Source organism: Agelaius tricolor, unplaced genomic scaffold, assembly GCF_023055355.1.
Source record: "Agelaius tricolor isolate 1412-34295 unplaced genomic scaffold, bAgeTri1.0.p SCAF_23, whole genome shotgun sequence".
Lineage (NCBI taxonomy): Eukaryota > Metazoa > Chordata > Aves > Passeriformes > Icteridae > Agelaius > Agelaius tricolor.
In genome coordinates, this window is record NW_027269283.1 from 11,697,988 (window position 1) to 11,721,040 (window position 23,053).

Here is a 23,053-nt window from a genome sequence, read left to right on the forward strand (position 1 = left end):
TTAGCTTGTGCTAATTGAATGACAAAAAACAAAACAAAAAAACCAACAAAACCCACTGCACCACAAATTGCGTGGGACTTTTTTTATTTTCAATGTTTACAGAGATGGAAATAAATACAGGAAAGAGGAGATTCTTTTAAAAGAAATCAATCAAGTCTTCAAACAGGAAAAATTGTATCCAAGAGCTGCTTCAAACTGGCCACCATTCCAGAGATCAGGAACAGGGTTCACAATAATGGGAATAACTCAAGGTAAGCATTGCCACAAATCGGTGTCAGGAGCCAAAATAACCACACTACAGCAGATTCTCACATATTTACAACATACCTATCATACAAAACCAGTGGGAGTGTTTAGGGAGCGATTTCTTCTCCGTCCAGTGTATATAAAAGTTACACCAGAGGGTTTGGTGGTTTGGCTCCTCTCCCCAACATCCACAGGAGCGTTTCTGCTTTTGGCAAAGTTTACAAAAATCCTTTGCATTGCAGGAATTCTTCATCCAGCCTGGCCTTCTCTGCATGTGCAGCCTCGGTCGCCATCGGCCCTGTCACGGCCCGGGGCAGCTGCTCAGAGGACAGAGGCTGCCAGGCTGGGCCTGGGCTCCTCTGAGCTGCAGCCTGGGAAGCTCTCGGTGCCATGGAGCTGCAGGGGGCTGGGAACACCTTCAGAGAGCCAGGGGGAAAAACACAACAGCCCAGTTAAACACAGCACCCCAGGCAGGACTCACACACACATCAATTCATTCAGTCCAACCCCGCCTGATCCGCTGCTCCAGCTCAGAAATACCCACGCAGATTTTCTTTACCCCTTCCTTCAGAACATAAACTTATAAAAAGCAAATTAAATTTTTTTTCAAAGTTCTGACTTGTATTTCAAATGTAAAAATGCTCTTTTAGATCTTTTTTTTTCCCAGTCTAACAAGCAAGATATTTTTCTAAAAATGAAAGAAGTGGTTTGTACCCCTGCAGTCTATTTCTCTCGTGCCAGCTCCGTGCTGAATGATTGATTTAATCAAGGGCTCTGGGGAAGGGCACAGACTGTGCCCAGGGTGCCACCAGCAGCTCCTCCTGCCATGGCCCATCCATGGAACAGCCCTGGGCAGGCAGGGAAGCGCTGCTTCCATCCTCCATCCCTGCTCTGCATGGAGCTTTCCACGGGCTGCCTGCCCCCTCTAGTGTTGGAAAGAAAGAACCGGGAAAAATTGTTCCTTTAAGGCTTTTTTTGTTGTTGTTGTTGTTGTTGGGGTTTTTAATTCTGAAAACAAACACAACTCCACGGAGCTGACTTTGGGCCGGCTCCTCTGAGGTCTGAGCATCTCCTTTTATTTCCCCTCCTTTCCCTGTTCTGGGGGATGTTTTGGGTGAACTTTACCAAGCACACAAAAGGAATAATGAAGGTTCTCAGTACAAGGCAGCCATGCAGAGGAAGGGAACCGAGTGGTACAAGAAGCATTGAGGATTTGGGGCAGGTCTGTCCTGAGCCTCCTCAGCTCCTCACAGGATTTGTGCTCCAGACTCTTCCCAGCCGTGCTGCCCTTGCTCCACCACCCCAATGTCCTTCCTAAACTGGGGACACGGCACCCAAACTGTCCCTGCTCCTGCTGGCCACAGCATCCCCAGCTGCCCATCCCAAACAGGACACGTCCTTGTCCCCAGAGAGCTGAGCAGGGTTCAGCTGAGTGCCACCCCCATGGAGCAGAGCAGCGTTCAGGCTGAGTGTCACCCCATCAATGTCACCCCCACGAGTGCCATCCCCATGGAGCAGAGCAGCGTTCAGGCTGAGTGTCACCCCATGAGCATCACCCCATGAGTGCCACCTCATGAGTATCACCCCCACGAGTGTCACCTCCATGGAACAGAGCAGCAGATCAGGTTGAGTGTCACCCCCATAAGTGCCATCCCCATGAGTGTCACCCCCATGGAGCAGAGCAGCATTCAGGCTCAGTGCCACCCAGGGCAGTGTCTCAGTGTCCCCACGGCAGTGTCAGGGCAGTGTCAGAGGTGTCTCAGTGTCCCCAGGGCAGTGTCAGGACTGTCTCAGTGCCCTCAGGGCAGTGTCAGGGCAGTGTCTCAGTGCCACCCTGGGGCAGTGTCAGGGCTGGCTCAGTGTCCCCAGGGCAGTGTCAGAGGTGTCTCAGTGTCCCCAGTGCAGTGTCAGGGCAGTGTCTCAGTGTCCCCAGGGCAGTGTCAGGGCAGTGTCCCAGTGTCCCCGGGGCAGTGTCAGGGCAGTGTCCCAGTGTCCCCGGGGCAGTGTCAGGGCTGTGTCTCAGTGCCCCTGGGGCAGTGTCAGGGCAGTGTCAGGGCAGTGTCTCAGTGCCCTCAGGGCAGTGTCAGGGCAGTGTCCCAGTGCCCCCGGGGCAGTGCCCAGCTGGCAGTGTCCTCACCTGGCAGCCCCAGCAGGTGCCCCGTGCTGTGCTGGCGGGTGATGTGGTGCCAGTAGGCGCTGCGGGGCAGGGGCACCACGGTGCCCAGGGACACGGCCCGCTCGCTCCTCCTCAGCTGCAGCTGCAAGGCACGACAGCGTCAGCCACACCTGCAGCACGCCTGTATCAGCAATTGCTTTTGACAGGAATTCCAGCTACACATATCGCCACAAATTTTATCATTGAGCAGAATTTGATATAATAATAATAATAATAATAATAATAATAATAATAATAATAATAATAAATATTGAACAAACTAACTTTGTACCCACAAGCATCAAGGAATGTGCGTGTCGTTTTTATCAGGAATTTTATCAGGAATTGTTTTTAGCAGGAATTCCAGTTATATGTATTGCCTTAAATTTTAAAATTGAGCAGAATTAAATAATTATAATAATACAAAAAATAATAATTAATAATAAATAATATATTGAACAAACTAACTCTGCCCCCACAAACACTGAGGAATGTGCATGTCCTTGTTTTTATCCTTGAACAGGAATTCCAACTATACATATTGCCCTGAATTTTATAATCAAGCAGAATTTAATAATAATAATAATAATAATAATAATAATAATAATAATAATAACAACAGAAAATAAAATGAAATAAAAATAATAATACAAATAATAATAATAATAGTATTGAATAAACTAACTTTGCACCCGCAAGCACTGAGGAATGTGCGTGTCCTTGTTGTTTTTATCCTTGAACAGGAATTCCAGTTATACAGATTGCCCTACATTTTACAATCTAGCATAATAATAATAATAATAATAATAATAATAATAATAATAATAATAAATTAACTTTGTACCCACAAGCATCAAGGAATGTGCATGTCCTTGTTGTTTTTATCCTTGAGCAGGAATTCCTGTAATTCCTATAATTCTAATTATACATATTGCCCTGAATTTAATAACTGAGCATAATAAATAGTAATAGTAATCGTAATAATAATAATAATAATAATAATAATAATAATAATAATAATAATAATAATAATAATAATAATAATAATATACAGTATAATTCTTAAATATAATAATATAATAATCAAAGTATAATAATTACTTTACTATTAATAATAAAAATATCAATAATAATTAAGTAATAATTACACTGATCATGATGATTATGACAACAAGCACAACAAGCCCCCTGAGCAGCCCAGTCTGGGTGGGTGCCCGGAGTGGACCCCCCTGCCTGTGCCCTGCCCGTGCCCTGCCCGTGCCCTCCCCATGCCCTGCCCGTGCCCTGCCCGTGCCCTGCCCGTGCCCTGCGTACCCTGGCGTCCTTGGCGCTCTGCAGCAGCCGCTGGTGCTGCTCGGCGATGGCCAGGGCGGCCGAGTGCACCTTCTGGTAGATGGCCTCGCCATGCCTGGTCTGGAAGATGAAGAGCCCCTCTCCCGTGTCACACATCCTGCAAGGCACCAGCACAGCCCAGGGCAGCGCGAGGGTCCAGCCCAGACGGAGCCAGAACCTCCCCGTGCCACCCCAAAATTCCCTCACACCGGGGGGAGGACACCGGCAGGGAACAAAGTCATTGCCACCCTCTGGTCCTGCCTTTTCTCAGCCAGGAAATGGAACAAAGTCATTGCCACCCTCTGTTCCTGCCTTTTCTCAATCAGGAAATAGAACAAACTTATTTCCACCTCTCTGTTTCTGCCTTTTCTCAGCCTGGAGGGAACAAAGTTATTGCCATCCTCTGTTCCTGCCTTTTCTCAGCCAGGAAATGGAAAAAAGTTATTTCCACCTCTCTGTTTCTGCCTTTTCCCAGCCAGGAAATGAAACAAAGTTATTTCCACCCTCTATTCCTGCCTTTTCTCAGCCAGGAGGGAACAAAGTTACTGCCACCCTCTGTTTTCTGCCTCTTCTCAGCCAGGAAATGGAAGTTGGGATCATTTAATAAGGAGGTAATGTCAAAGTGGATATTTATCAGAAGGCCTCCAGGGGCAGTTGTGGAAAGATGCCCACAAAAGCCACCCCCACAGGGGTGAGGACATTTTCTAGGCTTTAGGGAATTAACATAATTAATAAAAAGCACTAATTAGGAGGAGAAGTGGTGATGCAATTTTGCAATCCCCCCCAGGTGAAGCCCCTTCTCTGGAGCCCCCTGGCACTGGCTGTGCTCTGTCCATGAAATATCTCTGAGAGTTGTTCTCAACTTCCCAGCAAGAACCAAGACAGCCCTGTGCCCCAGGACCTGCAGCTCTGGAATTTGATTTGCCTTTCTGCCCAGGGAAAAGCCATGGAAAACCACTGGGAAAAGCAGCCACTGATACAACAGAGGCCACAGAGCTACAGATGGACGGGCAAAGAATTCAGGGAACAGAGGAAAAAGGCAAAAACGAAAGGGGATCATTTGTGCCTGTGAGCAGCCCTGGTGCGGTCACTGACACACCCAGCTGCTCCTCCACACGTGCAAAAGCTCTGGAGAGCTCCTGCACAAACCCAGATTTTTATATTTAGGCTCTCTCTGGAATCTGTGTCAGGCAGGATTAATTTGTCTTCCCCTTTTGGACTTTTAATGAGTTTTGCAGACTTTTGTCTTTCCCTTGAAACAATAAATACTATTTTTATTTGGCATTCTTTTAGGGGTGTAGATTTGTTCCAGTATTTTAACCAGTATTTGTATTTGTTTCACTATTTTAATTGGGCTTGGGGGACATATTTGTTTCAGTATTTTAATTGGGATTGGTGAGGTTATATTTGTTTCAGAATTTTAATTTTTTTAAGGGGGGGTTACACTTGTTTCAGTATTTTAATTGCATTTCTTTGGGATGTTTATATTTGTTTCAGTATTGTAATTGCTTTGGGAGGGTTGTATTTGTTTCAGAATTTTAATTTAGTTTTTGGGGGGGGTTATATTTTTATCACCACTTCAATTCATTTTTTTGGGGGGATTCACATTTGTTTCACCATTTTAATTTAGTTTTTGGGGGGGTTATATTTGTTTCACTCTTTCAATTAGTATTTTAAGGGGGGGATTAATATTTATTTCAGCATTTTAATTTGGTTTTCGGGGGGTAATATTTGTTTCACTATTTCAATTAGTTTTTTGGGGGGGGATTCGTATTTATTTCAGCATATTAATTTAGGTTTTTTGGGGGGAGGTTATATTTTTATCACCATTTCAATTCATTTTTTTGGGGAGGATTCACATTTGTTTCACCATTTTAATTTACTTTTTTTTGGGGGGGGGGGTTACATTTTTATCACCATTTCAATTCATTTTTTGGGGGGGATTCACATTTGTTTCACCATTTTAATTTAGTTTTTTTGGGGGGGGTTATATTTTAGTCACCACTTCAATTAGTATTTCTGGGGGGCATTCACATTTGTTTCACCACTTTAATTTAGTTTTTGGGGGGGGTTATATTTTTATCACTCTTTCAATCAGTTTTTTAGGGGGAATTCTTTTCTCAATCAGGAAATGGAATTTAATTAGTTTTAATTTAATTAGTTTTAATTTAATTAATTTAGTTTTTTGGGGGGGGGTTATATTTTTATCACCATTTCAATTCGTATTTTTGGGGGAGGATTCACATTTGTTTCACCATTTTAATTGCTTTTTTTTTAAATTTTTTTTTTGGAGCAAGGGGTCCAGGCTGGCCTCTGGCTGCAGATGAGCCCCCAAACCCTTGGAACCCCTTGGGGAAGGCAGAGAGGAGCCAAGCCCACCTTACCTGCCCGCCTCGAAGGTGAACCAGGCTGGGTCCCGCCCGTAGCGCCGCAGGGCACTGAGAGGCCACGAGACCAGTTTGACTCTGGGATTCTGGATGTCCCAAAGACAGATATTCTCAAATGTTATCTGCAAGGTACATTCCCCATGCACATCTAAATTAGGGGATGGCATCAAATACACATTGAATCTCTCTGGGAGAAAAACAAAAGGTTAGTCTAAAATCCCTGCCCAGCACATGTGCAAGTCATTCAAGGAATTTCCTACTCTCCATCCCTATTGTTTTGCACTTGGAGCTATTCATTCCCACACCAAGAATTCCTCCCTGGGACTCTATAAACCTCGTATTGTATTTGGGGCAGTCAAATGCTGCGCCCAAAGGGCATCAAATATTTGTGTGTGCACTCAGAGCCTGAGGAGAAGTGCACCAGCATAATCCTGGTATTTGCAAACAGCTCATAAAGTTGTGAGCAATTTGTGAATAAATCCAGTGCCTGAGCAGGTAATGAGCTCATTTGCACAGTAAAGTGGAGTAGCCACGGGCTCAGGTTTTCCATGCAATTACTGTTATTTATTATTCTCTTTACAAAGCCTCAGCCACTGACATCACACCAAAAAAAAAACCCACACAACAAATCGTTCCCATCTCCAAGAGCAACTAACTGATCTGAGAAAGAGAAGTGCTACTCCAAAATAATTCTAGATAACTTATTTATTATCTCTGGTAGCAAGAGCCAAAAATAAACCCCCAACCAACCAAAACCAACCCCCCAAAACAAGCAAAGAGGGCTTGGAAAAACAGTTTTGCTCCTCTGTATTTCCAATATCCATATGTACAGTCTAAAGGGCTTGAAAATAACGCAATAAAAAAAATTCAAAAAGTCAGTATTTCTGTACCTACCACTCTGCTCCCTCTCTACTCCAGATGCCAACAAGTCAGGCTCTCCAAGGCTAATGTCATTAATTCGTGTTCCCAGGCACTCCATCTGCAGCACCTTGCACCACTCATCTGCCTCAAGCTCTGCACAAATGCCCAGAAAATCTGCGTGTGGGTACATCGCGATTGCAGTCCCACAAGCGGCGCTCTGAGCGCGGCCGTTTGGCCCACCTGAGTCGCAGGCGAAGGTCCTGGAGGTGTCATCGCTGAAATAAATGCCCACCGCGTGCTTCTTGGCGCCCTTGGGCAGCCTCGAGATGCTCCTCACGTTGCTGAGCTCCGTGACCTGGAAAAGCACAATTTGGGATGGGAGCGAGGAGCCTGGCAGGGATCTGTGTGCTCCTGGGGAGGAGAGAGGGGAGGAAGAGGGAGAGGAAGGTGGGACAGCAGCAGCAGGCAGTGGGTGGCAGGGAGGAGATGCAGCCCCGGCAGGAACCGCCTCAGTGGGAAACTCCACCTTCCCCTGGGACATGCAGCAGCCACGTCCTGCAGGGTGGTGGTGGTCACAGGGTCCCAGGGTGAGGGAGGAGAGGAGAATGTTGACTCCATGTTTCAGAAGGCTGGTTTATTGTTTTATGATATATATTATATTATATTCGAAGAAAATGATATATTAAAGCTATACTAAAAGAACAGAAGAAAGGATTTCATCAGAAGGCTTGCAAGGAATAGAAAGGAATGAATAACAGAAGCTCCTGACTCTCAGAGAGTCTGAGACAGCTGGGCTGTGATTGGCCATTAATTAAAAACAACCACATGAGACCAATCCCAGATGCACCCGTTGCATTCCACAGCAGAAGATAATTCTTGTTTTTTCTTTTCCTCTGAGGCTTCTCAGCTTCTCAGGAGAAAAACCCTGGCCAAGGGATTTCTCAGAAAACATCACGGTGACACTCCAGCTCTCCAGGACACCAGTGTGACACCATCCCCAGGGAGCTGCAGCCAAGGGAAAGGTGGAACCAGAGCTCCCTGCAGCCTGAGCAATGTGCACACGAGGGGCAGGAGAAACACCAGCCTGGGCCAGCAGAACCACAGAGGTGGAGATGGAAACCCAAAGGATTCACCCATGTGGAGCTCCAGCACAGGGGGAAGAGCAGTGGGGAACAGCTGCTCTCTGTATTATTTTTTATTGAGGGATTTGTTAGTTGAGGATTTGTTGGACTGGTCCACTTCAAAAAAGAAAAAGCAAACTAAAATCACAGTTTTCGTTATCAGAAAGTGTTTTAGTGTTAAAGATTCAGAAACAGAGTTCATTGTTTGGCAACCAAACAACAGCTTGGAAAAATAGCTTTTACACCCAAAGCCCTGAACCTGGTGCCTCACTCCTTACTCCCAGCTCAGTGACAGCAATCATTAAAATAAATGTTCAACAGCTCCTCCTTAGCAGAGTGGTCAGACTGGAAACATTTCACTTGCCAATGATACAGCTTTGCCTGGAAAACAATTACAAGTTCCACAATCCAATTTTCCAAATGGATTATTCCATAAGCAGGCAGAAAAGACAGTTTAAATGACTCCTGCTGTTCCAAGGCAAGATTAATGCAACCAGATTAAAACTCAACCCCTTGAGGGCTCAGTGTATTCCTGCCAGCAGGACACAATTAGCTCAGTTTTTATTGGGACACTGAGGATTCTTCTGGCACATCACTAAGGCAAAAGAAATAAGAATTTCTTCCTTCCTCCGGTATTATTTTGTTCAAGAATGTGGCAATTTGTGGTTGCTTATTTATTTTTAACGAGTGAAAATCAGACACACTCACCTGAAAAGCAACTCTGTGCATATTTTGCAGCCTGAATTCTAATTATTTTCCCTCCCTTGTGGGACCAAAGGAATTATGTGGGCAATTTGCTTTGTGTATGCAAATTCCCAGTTCACTCCATAAGCCCCAGCTGAGTGCTCCCACATGACCTTTATTTTAGGGCACTGTCACCTTTCCACTTTTAAAAAATAGAGCAGGATTAGATGAGAAAGGATTTAAAGGTTAATAATACTGCACCAAAAGAATTATTTCTGTTTTACACATTATTTCTGTTTTACACATTATTTCTGTTTTGCACCTGCAGTGGTGAGGATGTCCAGCCTCAGCCCCTGTGCAGAGCTGCAGACAAGGACAAACTCAAATGCAAACATTTGGGACTCTCCAAAAGGTCATCAGTTATTTTATCAGTAATTTTACGTCATCAGTTATTTGATCAATAATTTTACGTCATCAATTATTTTATCAGTAATTTTACGTCATCAATTATTTTATCAATAATTTTACGTCATCAATTATTTCATCAGTAATTTTACGTCATCAGTTATTTCATCAGTAATTTTACGTCATCAGTTATTTTATCAATAATTTTACATCATCAATTATTTCATCAGTAATTTTACGTCATCAGTTATTTCATCAGTAATTTTACGTCATCAATTATTTTATCAATAGTTTTAAGTCATCAATTATTTTATCAGTAATTTTACGTCATCAATTATTTTATCAATAATTTTACGTCATCAGTTATTTTATCAATAGTTTTACGTCATCAGTTATTTTATCAGTAATTTTACGTCATCAATTATTTTATCAATAGTTTTACGTCATCAATTATTTTATCAATAATTAACTATGATTTCCATCAGAATCATTCAGCTACAGCCTCATACAGAGCAGCAGGGACAAGTTCTCTTTTCCCAGCAGCTCATATTTAATACTCTCAGAAGCTCCACCATTCACATTTAAATTTCACACATTTACAAGGCTTATTTAACAAAAAAAAAAAAAACACACCACCTGCGTTTTTATCCACCTGTGCTCTTCGCAAATGAGCACATTTTGCCCAGAAATGCCATTTAATATTCATTAGCTCCCTCTCAGGGAGGTTTGTTAAAAATAGAGGAGTCCTGTCAGTTTGCTGAGCTGATGACTCTAAACCTCCCTCCACAGCCCATATCTCAGCTCCCTCTCTGCCTGGAAATACACGCAAAATCCAAATGAAAAACCAGAATTTTCCCACTTCTCATCAGCCTGGAAGCGTTCCAGGCTTGGCTGGGCAGGGTTTGGACAGGGAGGGTGGCCCTGAGGAAGAACTGGGTGACCTTTGAGGTCCTGTCCACGTGATTGGCAAAGTTCTGATAAAAACCACACTGAAACTGTGTGTTAGTTCTCAGGGACTGATTTTGGACTCTGCTCATCGTTCATTCCCATCAAATCAGCTGCCAGAGAGATCCAGAAATTCAATTGGTAGGAGAAGCAACAGTTTGAAATGAAGTAAGTGTTCAGCAGGGACAAAACTTGGCTTAAAACAAATATCCCTCTGTGGGATTTTCAGGTTTTTTTTCATGATTTTCAATTTTTTCAGATTTTCATGAAAACCTGAACTCAGTTTTCAGATTTTCGTGCAGCCAGTGAGGCTTTCCATGGTGCTTTACTCTGCACATCCAGGCTGCTGTGGGTTGAACACCTGCAAACAGGTGCTGAGCCATGGAATTTCATCAAAGAAGAGAAGAAATTCCAGCCTCATTCAGGCTCCCCTTGGGTTTCATACCCTTTACCCATGGTGCTGCTCATATATTGCATGGACACTATGGGAAAAACACAGATTTGCATCAATAATCGACAGAGTTATAATAAAATATTACGATAAAATGATATTAAATAATATTAAATAGTTATCATAAAATAAATGCAGTGATTGACACAGAGCTGAAGTTCTTACACACGCTGTGCAGCCCTCCCACAACAAAGAGAAAAATCTCATTATTTCTGAAGGTGCCTAATAGAAATGTGAATTATTTCTGGGCCTGACTTATTAGAAAAAAGCCAAGGTTTGATGACCAATGAATTCCAGGTTCTGTGGCATTCAGAGGCAGGGATTCCCTGGATTTCCTCCCAGATCCCTGTCAGGGTGGGTGCAGAGCAGCCTCCAGCTCCTGGGAGTTTCTGCCCATAATTCCCAGCCTTCAGTTTCTGCCTACAATCATGGTGATGAATTAAAAGGTTCCTTATTTTCCTTATTTCCACCTCCATGCCCAGGAGAAGGCGCCATGGAAACCCCCAGGTGAGCAGGAGCTGTGCCTCACTCCAGAGCAGCGGCTGCAGGGAAATTCTTCCTTCTGTAAATACCAGAGAACTCAGCAGAGCTTTTCACTGCTGTGGAAACGCCCCTCGTGCCTGCAGCTGCCTCCTGTCTTCCCACAGAGGCACAATCCCAGAAAATGGGAACCTCCAGGGGCCTTTGGAACTCCCACATTCCCTGGGATGGCTGCTCTGTAAATAGGAAGAGCAGGAGCCACTGCAAAGTATTTCAGGTGTGATTTTAAAGGGCTGAGGAGAGGAAAGGCTTTAACAAAATTAAGTAATTTTTCACCTGCTTAGCAAGATATTTGCTACAAACAACATTTATTTTGCCTCTACTTCACTGAATGAAAACACACACAGAGGTTTAGGACCTTAAGAGTTTAAAAAAACCTCAATTTTCAGGCTAAGTAATACACAAAAGTTTAGATTTTCATACGTAATAAAAGTAATCAAGCAATAAAGGTTGGAGAGAAGCTCGTGCCTTACCTTGTGGTAGCACCTGAAGTAAGCAGCTCGTTCATCTGAGAACTTCTCCAGCCTCTTGGGCCCTTTGCTTGAAGCCTTTTTGAACACTAGCCAGCATCTCTGGTAAATCTGGAGGCACAAAAGAATGAACTTGGATCTGCACTGACCCGAGCATCACCAACACTCACAGAGCAGGGAAATCCTCAATCAGCTGTGGACACTCAGGAATTCAGAGGGAACACAAGAACAAACTGCTGGGGAGCTCCATCCTCCTTCTTTGAGTCCAGAAATTCCTGTGTGTGAGGAGGATTTTTGTGAATTCTGTTTGGTAAACTGTGTGCATTTTGTGAGTAAGGGTAACACGAGGGAGCAGGAACTGAATGATGGACAGTGAAAAAAGCAGATTATTTGAGTGCAGAACCCAGGGCCACCCTGTCACTTTTGCTCCCAGGGTCGAACTGAATTTAAACCCAACTCATTTGGGGCAGGCTCTGTGCAGGGGGGTTTTAAAGCCACTTTTTCCAGCTCCTGCCACCTTTCCCTGCAGCCCCCTCAGAGCTGTGGTGCTGCCAGAGCTCTCGGCTGAGCTCACCCTGCCTGCCTATAAAGGCAGGAATCACCAGCCCTGCCAACTGCTCACAGCCCACTCCCCATCAGCAGCACCTGGCAGCTTCCAAATAAACCCAAACTGCCACCAAAACCAGTGGGGTTTCAAGAGCAAAACAAAAAACAAATAACCAGACAGACCCTCAGCAAGTGGTTCACAGCACAAATTCAGTGATCACAGCATCCCAGCCATCAAATACCATTTATTTTACTTTTTCAAGTCCAGAAAAGCCATTCTCAACCTATTTAGTTGGTTTACCAGCAAATAATTAACCAATACCACAAAATATCTCTCCAACTCTTTCACAATTCATTATCAATCCCACTAAAAAACAGAATATCTAAACCAAATTTCTCCCCGAAACACCCTATGAACCTCAACATTTAGAAATCCCTAATCCTTATATTAATCCTTAATGTGGTTAAGTAAAGCAGAACCAACTCCTCTGATTGCCTGAGCTTTGGGGTTTGAGAACATTCACAGGCAGAGAGGGAATCTGAAACCAGGGGCTGCTGCCCTGGGGGAGACCCAGACCCTGGAGCACCCTGGAAATGAGGGAGGCAGGGAGAGCCGGCATCCTCAGCTCCTCACTGAGCACAGAACCACCAACCCTGCCTTTCCTAGAGCCTAAAATGCTCCTCCTTATCTAGGAAACAGGAATTATTCCACCCAGTAAGCGTGGAATAGAATATTCCACATGATAAGGAATAGGAGATTTGAATTTAGAAGTTAAAATCTGCATTAGTGTGGCCTGACCCATCAAGAAAGGTCTCATAAAATCAGGCCTGCTCTGGCTGTCATTCCCTCTAAGGCAAGCTGGCACTGTGCAAGTTCCCATCTAAAGCAATCCTGGTGTGAGCAGTTTGTTAACATAATAACCTATTCCTGGGTGAAAACCAACCAGTTTTTACACCATTAGATGGAAAAATGAAAACTATCCCTCACAAACTTTTCCTGCATGTCCACATTGGGGTTCGAGTGACCAATCAATACAGGATAACAACTTGTTACTGACCAATAAAGTAATTAACAAGAAAGCTCCTGATCAATTGGAGTCACACATGAGGTCTGTAAAACTGTATAAAAAGGAGTTATGTGAATAAAGAATGGGGTTTGTACAGGCTTGATGGCTTTTGGGGTTTTTTACAGACCATACACAGAGCAGGTCATAATTCAGGGCTGCTTAAGGCCATCAGGGGAGAGAAGAGCCACTCCAAAAGAAGAGCCAAGAAACATTTACAGCAGAAACCCTCCCTTGCCAGGGAGAGCTGAAAAAAACCAGCCAGGCTGGAGCTCAGTATCAGATTTGGCTCCTTGAACATCTACTAAGCTCTGTACAAGGGCACAGTTAATCCTGGGCATGAAACTGGATAGCAGAGAACCAGCCTGGGACTGTATCTGGGCAGGAGAAATAGTAAAGGCTTCCCTGAGGCCAAAGCTGGGCTCTGGGCAGGCAGCTGGTGCTGCCAGCAGCTGGATCTGCAGCTGGATCTGCAGCTGGATCTGCAGCCCAGCTGGGCCAGCCATGGCACAGCCCAGTGTGGGATCAGGGAGCTGCAGAACCGGGTTTGCAATGATTCCTGTGTGCCAGAGTATCTGATTCTCCAGCTCCACAGGCTATGGGGCACTGCTGCAGCTCATTAACAGCTCCCAGAGCTCGCTAATTAGGGCATGGGATGCTCCGGGTGACAGCCACCCCAGCCCTGCCAAGGACACTCCTGCTACAGCAGGGTGCAGCCTGGGCTCCCTCACAAACTCAGCTTTTCATCCCCCCACAGCACACAAATATCTGCAGGAGCTGCATTTCAGAGCTGCACTTGTTGTACTTCAGAGCTGGACTTGAAATTTTAAGGAGATCCCAAAAAAAGGGCAGAATTTGCACAGGAACAAACCCTTTCTTTCTGCCAGTAAAGCAATTTTTCCAGCCCTGAGCTGGCAGCATCCAAAGCCAGCCACGGCAGAAGGGCTGCAGCTGCTCCACCCTTGAGCAGCCCAACCTGAAAACAGGATAAAACACCTGCAGAACTGAGGTGATGATGCTTGTTAGGAGCTGCCCGCAGAGCTGAGGTGACAAACACCCTGCAAGCATCCCACAGCAGATGGGATAATGGGAATGACTTCCCACTCCCGGCCGCTGTCACCCTCCGGCAGCAGCTGCGAGCTGCAGGGAGCAGCAGCGGCGTTGCTGTGATCGATGCAGCCCCTGCCGGCCCTGCAGACAGCTCCGGGCGTGCAGGCGAGCCCTGTCTCAGCACCAGGTAAATTCACCCCATTCCTCCCCCATTGCCCCTGCAGGCAGAGCTCGGTGCCCGGGGAGCAGCCGGGAATGCCCAGGGATGGGCAGGAAGGAGCAGATGGAGCTGCCGGGCAGTGCCAGCAGGCTGGGCTGCACCGGGGACGGGCCCTGGCAGGGGGAGAGGGACCCTGCCCCTCTGCTGGGCACATCTGGGGGGACCCTGCCCCTCTGCTGGGCACATCTGGGGGGACCCTGCCCCTCTGGAGTGATCCTGCCCCTCTGCTGGGCACATCTGGAGGGACCCTGCCCCTCTGCTGGGCACATCTGGAGGGACCCTGCCCCTCTGGAGTGATCCTGACCCTCTGTTCAGCACATCTGGAGTGGTCCTGCCCCTCTGTTCAGCACATCTGGAGGGGTCCTGCCCCTCTGGAGTGATCCTGCCCCTCTGTTCAGCACATCTGGAGGGGTCCTGTCCCTCTGTTCAGCACATCTGGAGTGGTCCTGCCCCTCTGGAGTGGTCCTGTCCCTCTGTTCACCACATCTGGAGTGGTCCTGCCCCTCTGTTCAGCACATCTGGAGTGGTCCTGTCCCTCTGGAGTGATCCTGTCCCTCTGTTCAGCACATCTGGAGTGGTCCTGCCCCTCTGTTCAGCACATCTGGAGTGGTCCTGCCCCTCTGGAGTGGTCCTGTCCCTCTGTTCAGCACATCTGGAGGGACCCTGCCCCTCTGGAGTGGTCCTGTCCCTCTGTTCAGCACATCTGGAGGGGTCCTGCCCCTCTGCCCAGCCCCATCAGGCACATCTGGGGTGTTGTGTCCAGCTCTGGGCTCCTCAGGACACAAAGCACCTTTTCATTTGGTGTTTTGTTTTTTGGTTTTGTTTTGTTTTTTTTTTTTTCCTTTTGATGTAGATGAATGGACCAATACTGACCTAAAGAAGCACTTTAAGTCAGCCACTGAATGAAACAAGGATTGCAGAGGCAGTATTTCCCTGGTAGAACTCCCCCTTCCCCAGGCTCCTGCAGCCCTCCTGCCCTTTTCCAGTTTGCTCCATGGACAAACCCAGCTCACATGAATTTCTCATGTCCCCAGCTAATTAAAGGCAGAGTTCAGGAGTTCAATCCCATTTAGGAAGATCCAAACTGGGGAAAGCTGCATTAAAAATGTCTCCAAAAGCTTTACACTCCTCCCTTTACCAGGGAAGAGCCTCTTGTGTTTCACCACAAGCACCGTGCCAGGGCTCTGCCTCTCACTGGGATGAGCCCATTCAGAACACTTTAATTCAGAGCACCAGCAAACATCCCCCCTCACCTTCCTGGAGACATCCACAGGAAATTTTCCTTTGCCAGACACAGAGAACTCATTGAGAGTTCCCCAGACAAACATTACTTGGCAAGTAAAGGGACAATTTAACCTCTCACATTGACATTACTGAGGGGAAGTACCACTCCTTTTACCCTATTGATCTTCTGAACTGAAACAAGTGACATTATCAGTCAAACAACAACAACAAAAACCCCACCAATATTCATTTCAACAGCCTGAACTCTCGCTGGCATTTCTGACAGCCCTTGATGAAGCCAGACAAAAAGATAATGGAACAGTCCATCTTCCCCAGCATTCCTGGAGCTGCACAAACACCAAATTAAGATGTCAGGCTCAAATTAAGATGTCACTCTCAGGAGCAGCCCTTGCATCTGTTACTTTCTTTCAAGTGTTTCCACAGCCTCTGCAAAATGTTATTTATCCCTGATCTCACTGCAGGGCAATGCTCCTGCACAGCAGAGGGAGAATTTCACACTGGGAAAGGAGCTGGTGATGAAAGGGCTCCAGAACCACCACAGAGTAAATTTCACCTGTTTATAATCAGGTTTCCTTTCTCTTCCACTGCCTGTGCAATCATCCCTGACACACCTGGCATGGCTGGGGCTGTCAGAAATCACAGATTTTTCTACCAAAGGAAGAGGAAATAGGGAAAAGAGAGCCAGGATCCACAACCAGCAGGTCAGGGAAGAGTTAGGGACAAAGGAAAAAGGGTCAGACTTGCTTTAAACTTGTTACAATAAAATATAAATCTTAAACAGGATAGCAAATGGGTAAGAGGCCCTTGTTTAGGAGTCAGTTCAGCCCGTGGAAACATTTGGAATTACTGACTTCAGAAACGAAGCCCATCCTCCAAAGAACACAGAAGGTGATTTATCTGAAAACAGGCTGGAAAGCACAAAAAAACCATTCCCCCTCCTAAATGTGCCACCATCAAAGCAAGACTTTCATACACCAAATCACGATCTGTATAACGTTTTGAGGGAAAACCAGGAATAGTTCTGAGGTTTGTTCTTTTTGGCTTTTGGGGGGGTTCTTTGGGAACAAATTACGACCCTCATCACTCCGTGCTGTCCCCACGAGTCAAACACCAAAAGAAACAAAATGTAATTCCACCATGGGAGCTGCAAAACCTCCCTGTGCCTCCTCCAGAGGCAGGCAGAGCACCCCGATCCCCCAGCCCAGGCTGACCCCATCAGGACACATGTCACTGTGGTATGTCATGAAAAATCCCAGAAATTGCCAGGATTTCCTCTCCTGGGAAGCTTCAGCTTCTCCCTGTTTTGCTGCTCTGGAACGTGATTTGGAGAATTGTTTACCCAGCACGTGAATTGTTTTAATTTAACGACCAATCACAGTCAGCTGTGTTGGACTCTCTACGTCTGTCTTGGGTTTTTATATTCATTCCTTTCTGGCTTTCTGATGTATCCTCTCTCTTTCTTTAGTATAGTTTTAGAATATTATATAATATATAATATATATAATAACATGTAGTATATATGTAGTATATAATACGTAGTATAATATAATGTACAATTAATATAATATAGTATAATATAATATGGTATAATATAATATAGTATGGTATAATATAGTATGGTATAATATAGTATGGTATAATATAGTATGGTATAATATAGTATGGTATAGTATAATATAGTATAGTATAATATAATATAGTATAATATAATATAGTGTAATGTAATGTAATGTAATATAAATATATCAGCCTTCTGAGAACTTGGAGTCAAATTCTCATCTCTCACCTCATCCTGGGCACCCTCACAACCCCACAACAGACACAGACCTGGCCTCTCATCCCCCATCTCTGTGCCACACAAAACCCAAAGGGTTTTCTGCCCCAGTAACCAGAGGGAGCTGCCCTGGCCTTTACTGGGATCCTTCCCCCCATCAGCTCCAGGAAAATGCTCCAACTTCCCCTGGAATGTTCTGGATCCCATCCCTGCTGCCACTGACAAGCTCCAAGCAATAAGAAATCTTAATATCTGTGAATATATTCTAACACCTTATCTGGCAGCTCGGGAGAACTCTGAATTTCCAGGGGCATTAATATCCTGCAGGTTGCACTTGGTGCCTGAGAAATCTGTTCAGTTTTTCCCCCTCTCCAACTCCCAGCCTGAAAGGAGCTGCAGAGGTGAACAGAGTTTTATTAATAAAGCTGCTTCAAATGGAGACACAGGCAACTTTTTCCCTTCTCTTCCCCCTTCCCCCAGCCTTACATCATTCTTCTTTCCAGTTTTCACAGCCCAGGCTCTGAAATCCTCATATCAACTTGCTGGCACATGTATTCAAGCCCCAAATCTCTCCCACCATATGGTTCCAGTCCTGCAGATTGTCTCTCCCCCACTCTGCCTCTCCTCCCACAGGGTTTCACAGCACCAGAGCTGTGCAGAACTTGTCACAGTACATGGCACAGGCAACGTGCAGCACCAGGCTGCTCCATGAGGCTGCACAGCACTCACTTTAATTAACACCGAGCACAGCGAACCCCGAGAGCTCCAATCTCTCTGCAGCTTTCCACACCCAAACCTTTCTGCTGAACTGGACGAGTCCTGGGCTTTGTGCAGGAGTTTCTCCAAATTCCTAGGCACGAGACAGAAGTTTTCCCATCTGAGGTGAGGGTGTGCAGCCAGCACTGGTGCCCTGTGGGAACAGCCCTGGGCAGAACTGCTGGATGTTCCCAGTTCAGCCTTGGCCACCGTGCACAGGGAACGCCTCACCCAGCACTCAAATAGACACAGCAAGGCTCCACACCCTCCTCCTTTCAGGTGAAAGTTTAATATTGCCAGAAAGCCACTCATCACAGCAAAGCAGGCAATCCAGAACACCGAGAACTATTTTCTTTTTAATGAGTTTTTTAATCAATCCAGAAATACTTGAGCACTGCTGACAGCACTTCAGCATTTCCTGGGAGCCAACAGCTGGCTGCAGAGCTGTGGCAGCCTCAGCTCCCTCCTGTCACAAGCTGAGGGCTCAATTACCCCACACCCCCACAGACAGGGGCTGCCCAGGAGTGCCCTCATGCTGGAGGACACCCCTGACTCCACATTCCTTCCCCCTGATGTGATGAAGATGCTTTGGGCCAGCCAGGCCCCTCGAGCACAGAAACCTGACCCCCACAGATCCCATTTCTGTCCTCAAGGAGGGTCACACCAGGGAGGGAGCAGCTCCACTGCTGCAGTCCCAGCAGTCACATCTCCCACCAGAGCCCAGCAGTGGACACAGGAAGGGGAAGCTCAGCCTGGACAGGGAGTGCAACCCAAAAAGTGAGCCTGGAACCAGCACACACTTCCCTGGTGCAGCTCCTCACGCTCAGCAGCGCTGCAAACCCCTCCACTTCAAAGATCTGCTCCTGTTTTGATTTTAATTGGTATTTTTAATTGAGCCAGCACAACCTAAAGAGAAAGCTCAGGTGTGTTCACATCCCCTCACCCCAAAAATGGGAAGCCAAGAACAGATTTTCCATCATCTCCACGATGCCCTCCCCCTCAGAAAGGTCACACCTGTAGCACAGAATGAGGCATGGTCTGAAAACCACGAGCACAAAAAGGATTTGTTAGACAGAGAGAAGCCATAAAGCACCAGCCCTGCTTCCTGCACTGATACAAACCCCTCCACCAGCTGCAAAAGCCCTGAGTGCCCCCCTCCCCAGGCACAGCTCCTGGTGGCCCCTGGCAGAATCCCTCCTCCCAAAGCCAAGCTGATTTTCCCTGCTTTGGAGCACTCTGGGAGGAGCTGCTCCTGCCCTGTCAGCATTTCCCAGCACACAGGCTCCTGTGTGTCACTGCTGATGACACACCAGCCCCACACCACCAGCTCGGGGAGTGATTCTCCTCCCTATAAGGATGGCAAGAGTCAGGAGGGGGGAGCTTTCTCCTGAATAAACCTGGCTCTGCAGAAGACACATGTGGTACAAATGTTGCTATGGAAACTATTCTATTAAATAATATTCAATTAAACTCACACGTTTGAAGCACGCAGCAAGAGTTCAGGTGCAAAGCTAATTAGCCCAAATTCAATTCTGGAATTACAAAGCAGGGCCTTCCAGAACTGCCATGTTCCTTTAGAAGAGGCTGGGATTCAGGCAAGCTGCTTCTCTGCTCCCCTTTCATTGCAGATGTGGCACCTGCACCCCAGCTCCTCAGGAAAGCCATTTCTGCAGGGAATTGGTGGCTCCCAGTTCCCTTGGAGATGGAATTGCCACAGAGGCACGGGCAGGGGCTGCGTCCAGCCTGGAGAGCGATGCTCTGATTGCAGCTGTGCCACCAGCACAGGGAGTGATTTCAGTGACTCCCACCCACATCCTCCACACAGCAGGGAGTGTGAGATCCCTCTCTCTCATTAACCAGGGTCCTGCAGGGGCTGCAGCAGCCTGGTCCTTCCTGATGCTTTCACAGCATGGGGAAGTTGTCTGAAAGTTTTTCTTCTATGCTCTGAAGTGTCTTCTTCCCTCTCTGGCACCTGGGTGTCCCACAGCCCTCCCCAGCACAACAACCTGTTGGCTGTTTAAACAAAAACAAAATAACAAAATAATTTGTTAAAAAAAAACCAAAAAACCCAAATAACAAAAAACAAAAACAATCTGTTGAAATCAATTCCTCACCCTGTGAAGGAGCCAAGCTGGCAGCAGCCACTGAGTGAGACTGAATCCAGGCTCAGCCAGCCCCAGGTGTCCCATCACACCTGCAGCCAGGAGGAAGGGGCACCAAGGAGCAGGGACAGGCTCCAGCCCTGCCTCTAGAGACCCCAGACTGGTGATAATTACCCATTTCTGCACATCAGGGCACTGGGCTGGGAGCAGCTCACAGAAAATGCCACAGGAAGAATCTGCAGCCACATCTGCTCTCGGGTCGTGGGCCAACACTACCCACAGCTGCCCTGAATTATAACCTGTGTATGGTCCATAAAAAACCCCAACAAGCCAGCAAACCTACACTTTGTAGGCCGTAGGTCCATGAAGAAGAGAAAGAATATTTCAGATAATGCTCTTTTGAATGATACCACATCCAACTCATCAGTTTTGCAGGGAGAGCAGGCTGGAGACTCAAGTCTTGCTTTTAATGTCTTTTAAAAAGGTCGATTGAAGAAGCACCTCCCAGTGTGCTCTGAGTAGAGGGGGGAGAGAAATGAGTCCTTTACAGCTGTCACATGCACATCCCAAGAGGGCATGCAGCATTTCCTCAGCAGCAGCACCCTCAGAGTGGTCTGGAAAGCCTTGGTAAAGGAAGGCACCAGCACTGACAGCATTCACAGCTATTGTGGGGTTGGATAAGCCTTACTCAGACCTTCACTGAGCCTTGCTGTTACAGCATGGGGAAATGCATCACACTTTAATCTTACTCATCCTTTACACCAGAGCAAACTGAACACTGATGTGTGCTCAGTAATGAGGCTGAATCAGGACACAGTTGCGCCCAATTTACTACAATGACATTCCCTCAAAATGTCACAGAATCTCGTGGTTTTACAGAATGAGCTGTGCCTGCCAGTGCAGGGATGAGAAATCCAGCCTGATGGAAGGCTTCTCAATCATTCCTGTTTCCAAAGCACCACACAAGTTCCAAAACTGTGGAGGAGAAGTCATTGCCCACAATGGGTACAGCAAGAGAAGGGAACTGTAATTGCAGTGGGTTTCACAGGACCACAGACACTCCCCCGAAAGGAGCAAATTCTGAACTGCCAACACAACAGTGTTTAATAAACACAATAAATCAGTTTCTTTCCGGTCCTGAGAGGCAGATACACCAATTGAAGTGTTCTATACACACACGGAGCCTCCCTCCAGGTGCATCCCCTGGGCCAGGCTCCCTCAGGGACACGGAGCCCTCCGGTCCTTCCCTGCCGGGAGCTGGGGGCTCGGGGGAGCCCTGGGCTGGAGGAGCAGCCCTGGAATTTCAGAGCTCACGGCAGCCCAGGTCCTGCGGGGAGCTGCCCTGCCTCTCCCGGCACAGCCGGAGCCGGGAACAGGCCCCAGAACAGCCTGGAAATAACCTCGGTATTACACCAGCACCGAAAGGGATTTTATTGGCATTCCATGCAGCTCAAGCGACTCTAAACGCCCCGAAAACACCGCAAAGCTTCACCCGTCCCACGGAGGAGCCCAAACCCGGAGTGGCAGCAGGAACAGGAGCACCGGAGCGGCTCCAGGGCGCTCAGCCCAGCCCGGCCCTGCCCGAGCTCCCGCACCCCCAGCCCTGCCCTGCCCGGAGCTCCCGCACCCTCAGCCCAGCCCAGCCCTGCCCGAGCTCCCGCACCCCAGCCCTGCCCGGAGCTCCCGCACCCTCAGCCCAGCCCAGCCCTGCCCGAGCTCCCGCACCCCAGCCCTGCCCGGAGCTTCCGCACCCTCAGCCCAGCCCGGCCCTGCCCGGAGCTCCCGCATCCCCAGCCCAACCCTGCCCGGAGCTCCCGCACCCCAGCCCTACCCGGAGCTCCCGCACCCCCAGCCCTGCCCTGCCCGGAGCTCCCACACCCCAGCCCTGCCCGGAGCTCCCGCACCCTGAGCCCTGCCCGGAGCTCCCGCACTCCAGCCCCGGGCACGGCCCCAGCCCCGGGTCCCTCCCGGAGCCAAGGGACGGCGGTGGAGGCAGCGCAGCATCCCCGGCTGCCGACGGGAGAGAGAGGAAAAAATAAATATATCCATCCACACCTATATATAACGCATATGCAGGTGCCTTCATTGTTCTCTCCTCATCTTTTTGTTTCCTGCGGAAAAACCCACCCAGCTCAGCTTGCAAAAAGAGGACAAAGGAGTGGCAGGGGAAAAGAAATAAACAGCAAAATGCCCAGCCCTGGGAAGGCTCTCCCGGGCACTCACCCCCAGCCGGCGGCTCCGGATGCGCACGTAGCCCTGCTTGACGATGTCGTTGAAATTGGAGGCCATCCTCGCCCGGGACAGGCGGCGGCGGCGCCGCTCAGCCCGCCCGCATGGCCGAGCAGCGCCGGCCGCACCCGGGAAAGCGGAACAGAACAGAACAGAAGAGCACCGCCCCGGCTGGGACAGCACCGCCCCGGTAAGGACCGCACCGCCCCGGGAGAACTGCACCGCCCCGGGAGGGACTGCACTGCCCCGGTAAGGACCGCACCTCCCACCGCACCGCCCCTCCGAACACCCCGCGCCGCCCCGGGAGGGACCGCACCGCCCCCGGAGCGCCCCTGGAGCGATCCCACCGCCCACGAGTATCCCGCATCTCTCCGCACCGCCCCGCACCGCCCTCTGAACGATGCTCACCGCTCCTCTGAACACCCCGCACCGCCCTGTGGAGCGACCCGCAGCACTCCTGGAGCGATCCG

The 23,053-nt window shown here is 47.9% G+C and overlaps 1 protein-coding gene across 3 annotated transcripts; it reads right to left on the reverse strand.

Annotated features, from left to right (window-relative positions):
* Positions 1-67: 67 nt before the first annotated feature.
* DOK5 (docking protein 5) lies at positions 68-22,828 on the reverse strand. 3 transcript variants are annotated; one of them, XM_071446588.1, is made up of 8 exons: positions 22,578-22,828; positions 11,601-11,708; positions 7,222-7,336; positions 7,015-7,134; positions 6,118-6,268; positions 3,716-3,851; positions 2,384-2,532; positions 68-662 (listed from the first exon to the last, which is right to left on the reverse strand). In XM_071446588.1, exons 1-8 carry the CDS (start codon positions 22,641-22,643, stop codon positions 548-550), a joined length of 960 nt encoding a protein of 319 aa, XP_071302689.1. In that variant the 5' UTR covers positions 22,644-22,828; the 3' UTR covers positions 68-547. The 3 variants fall into 3 exon arrangements, with proteins under 3 accessions (XP_071302689.1, XP_071302688.1, XP_071302690.1); XM_071446587.1 differs by having other exon boundaries at positions 6,118-6,307; positions 22,578-22,827; XM_071446589.1 differs by having other exon boundaries at positions 2,384-2,504; positions 6,118-6,307; positions 22,578-22,823.
* Between the last annotated feature and the right edge of the window lie 225 nt (positions 22,829-23,053).

What these genes read in the sequence shown, in the direction of transcription:
- DOK5 (XM_071446587.1), bottom strand. Translation starts at nt 22,643, where the DNA reads ATGGCCTCCAATTTCAACGACATCGTCAAGCAGGGCTACGTGCGCATC. An exon ending in TCCGGAGCCGCCGGCTGGGG is followed by an intron (nt 11,709 to 22,577) that starts GTGAGTGCCCGG and finishes TTGTGCCTCCAG; the next exon opens with ATTTACCAGAGATGCTGGCT. An exon ending in ACTTCAGGTGCTACCACAAG is followed by an intron (nt 7,337 to 11,600) that starts GTAAGGCACGAG and finishes GTGCTTTTCCAG; the next exon opens with GTCACGGAGCTCAGCAACGT.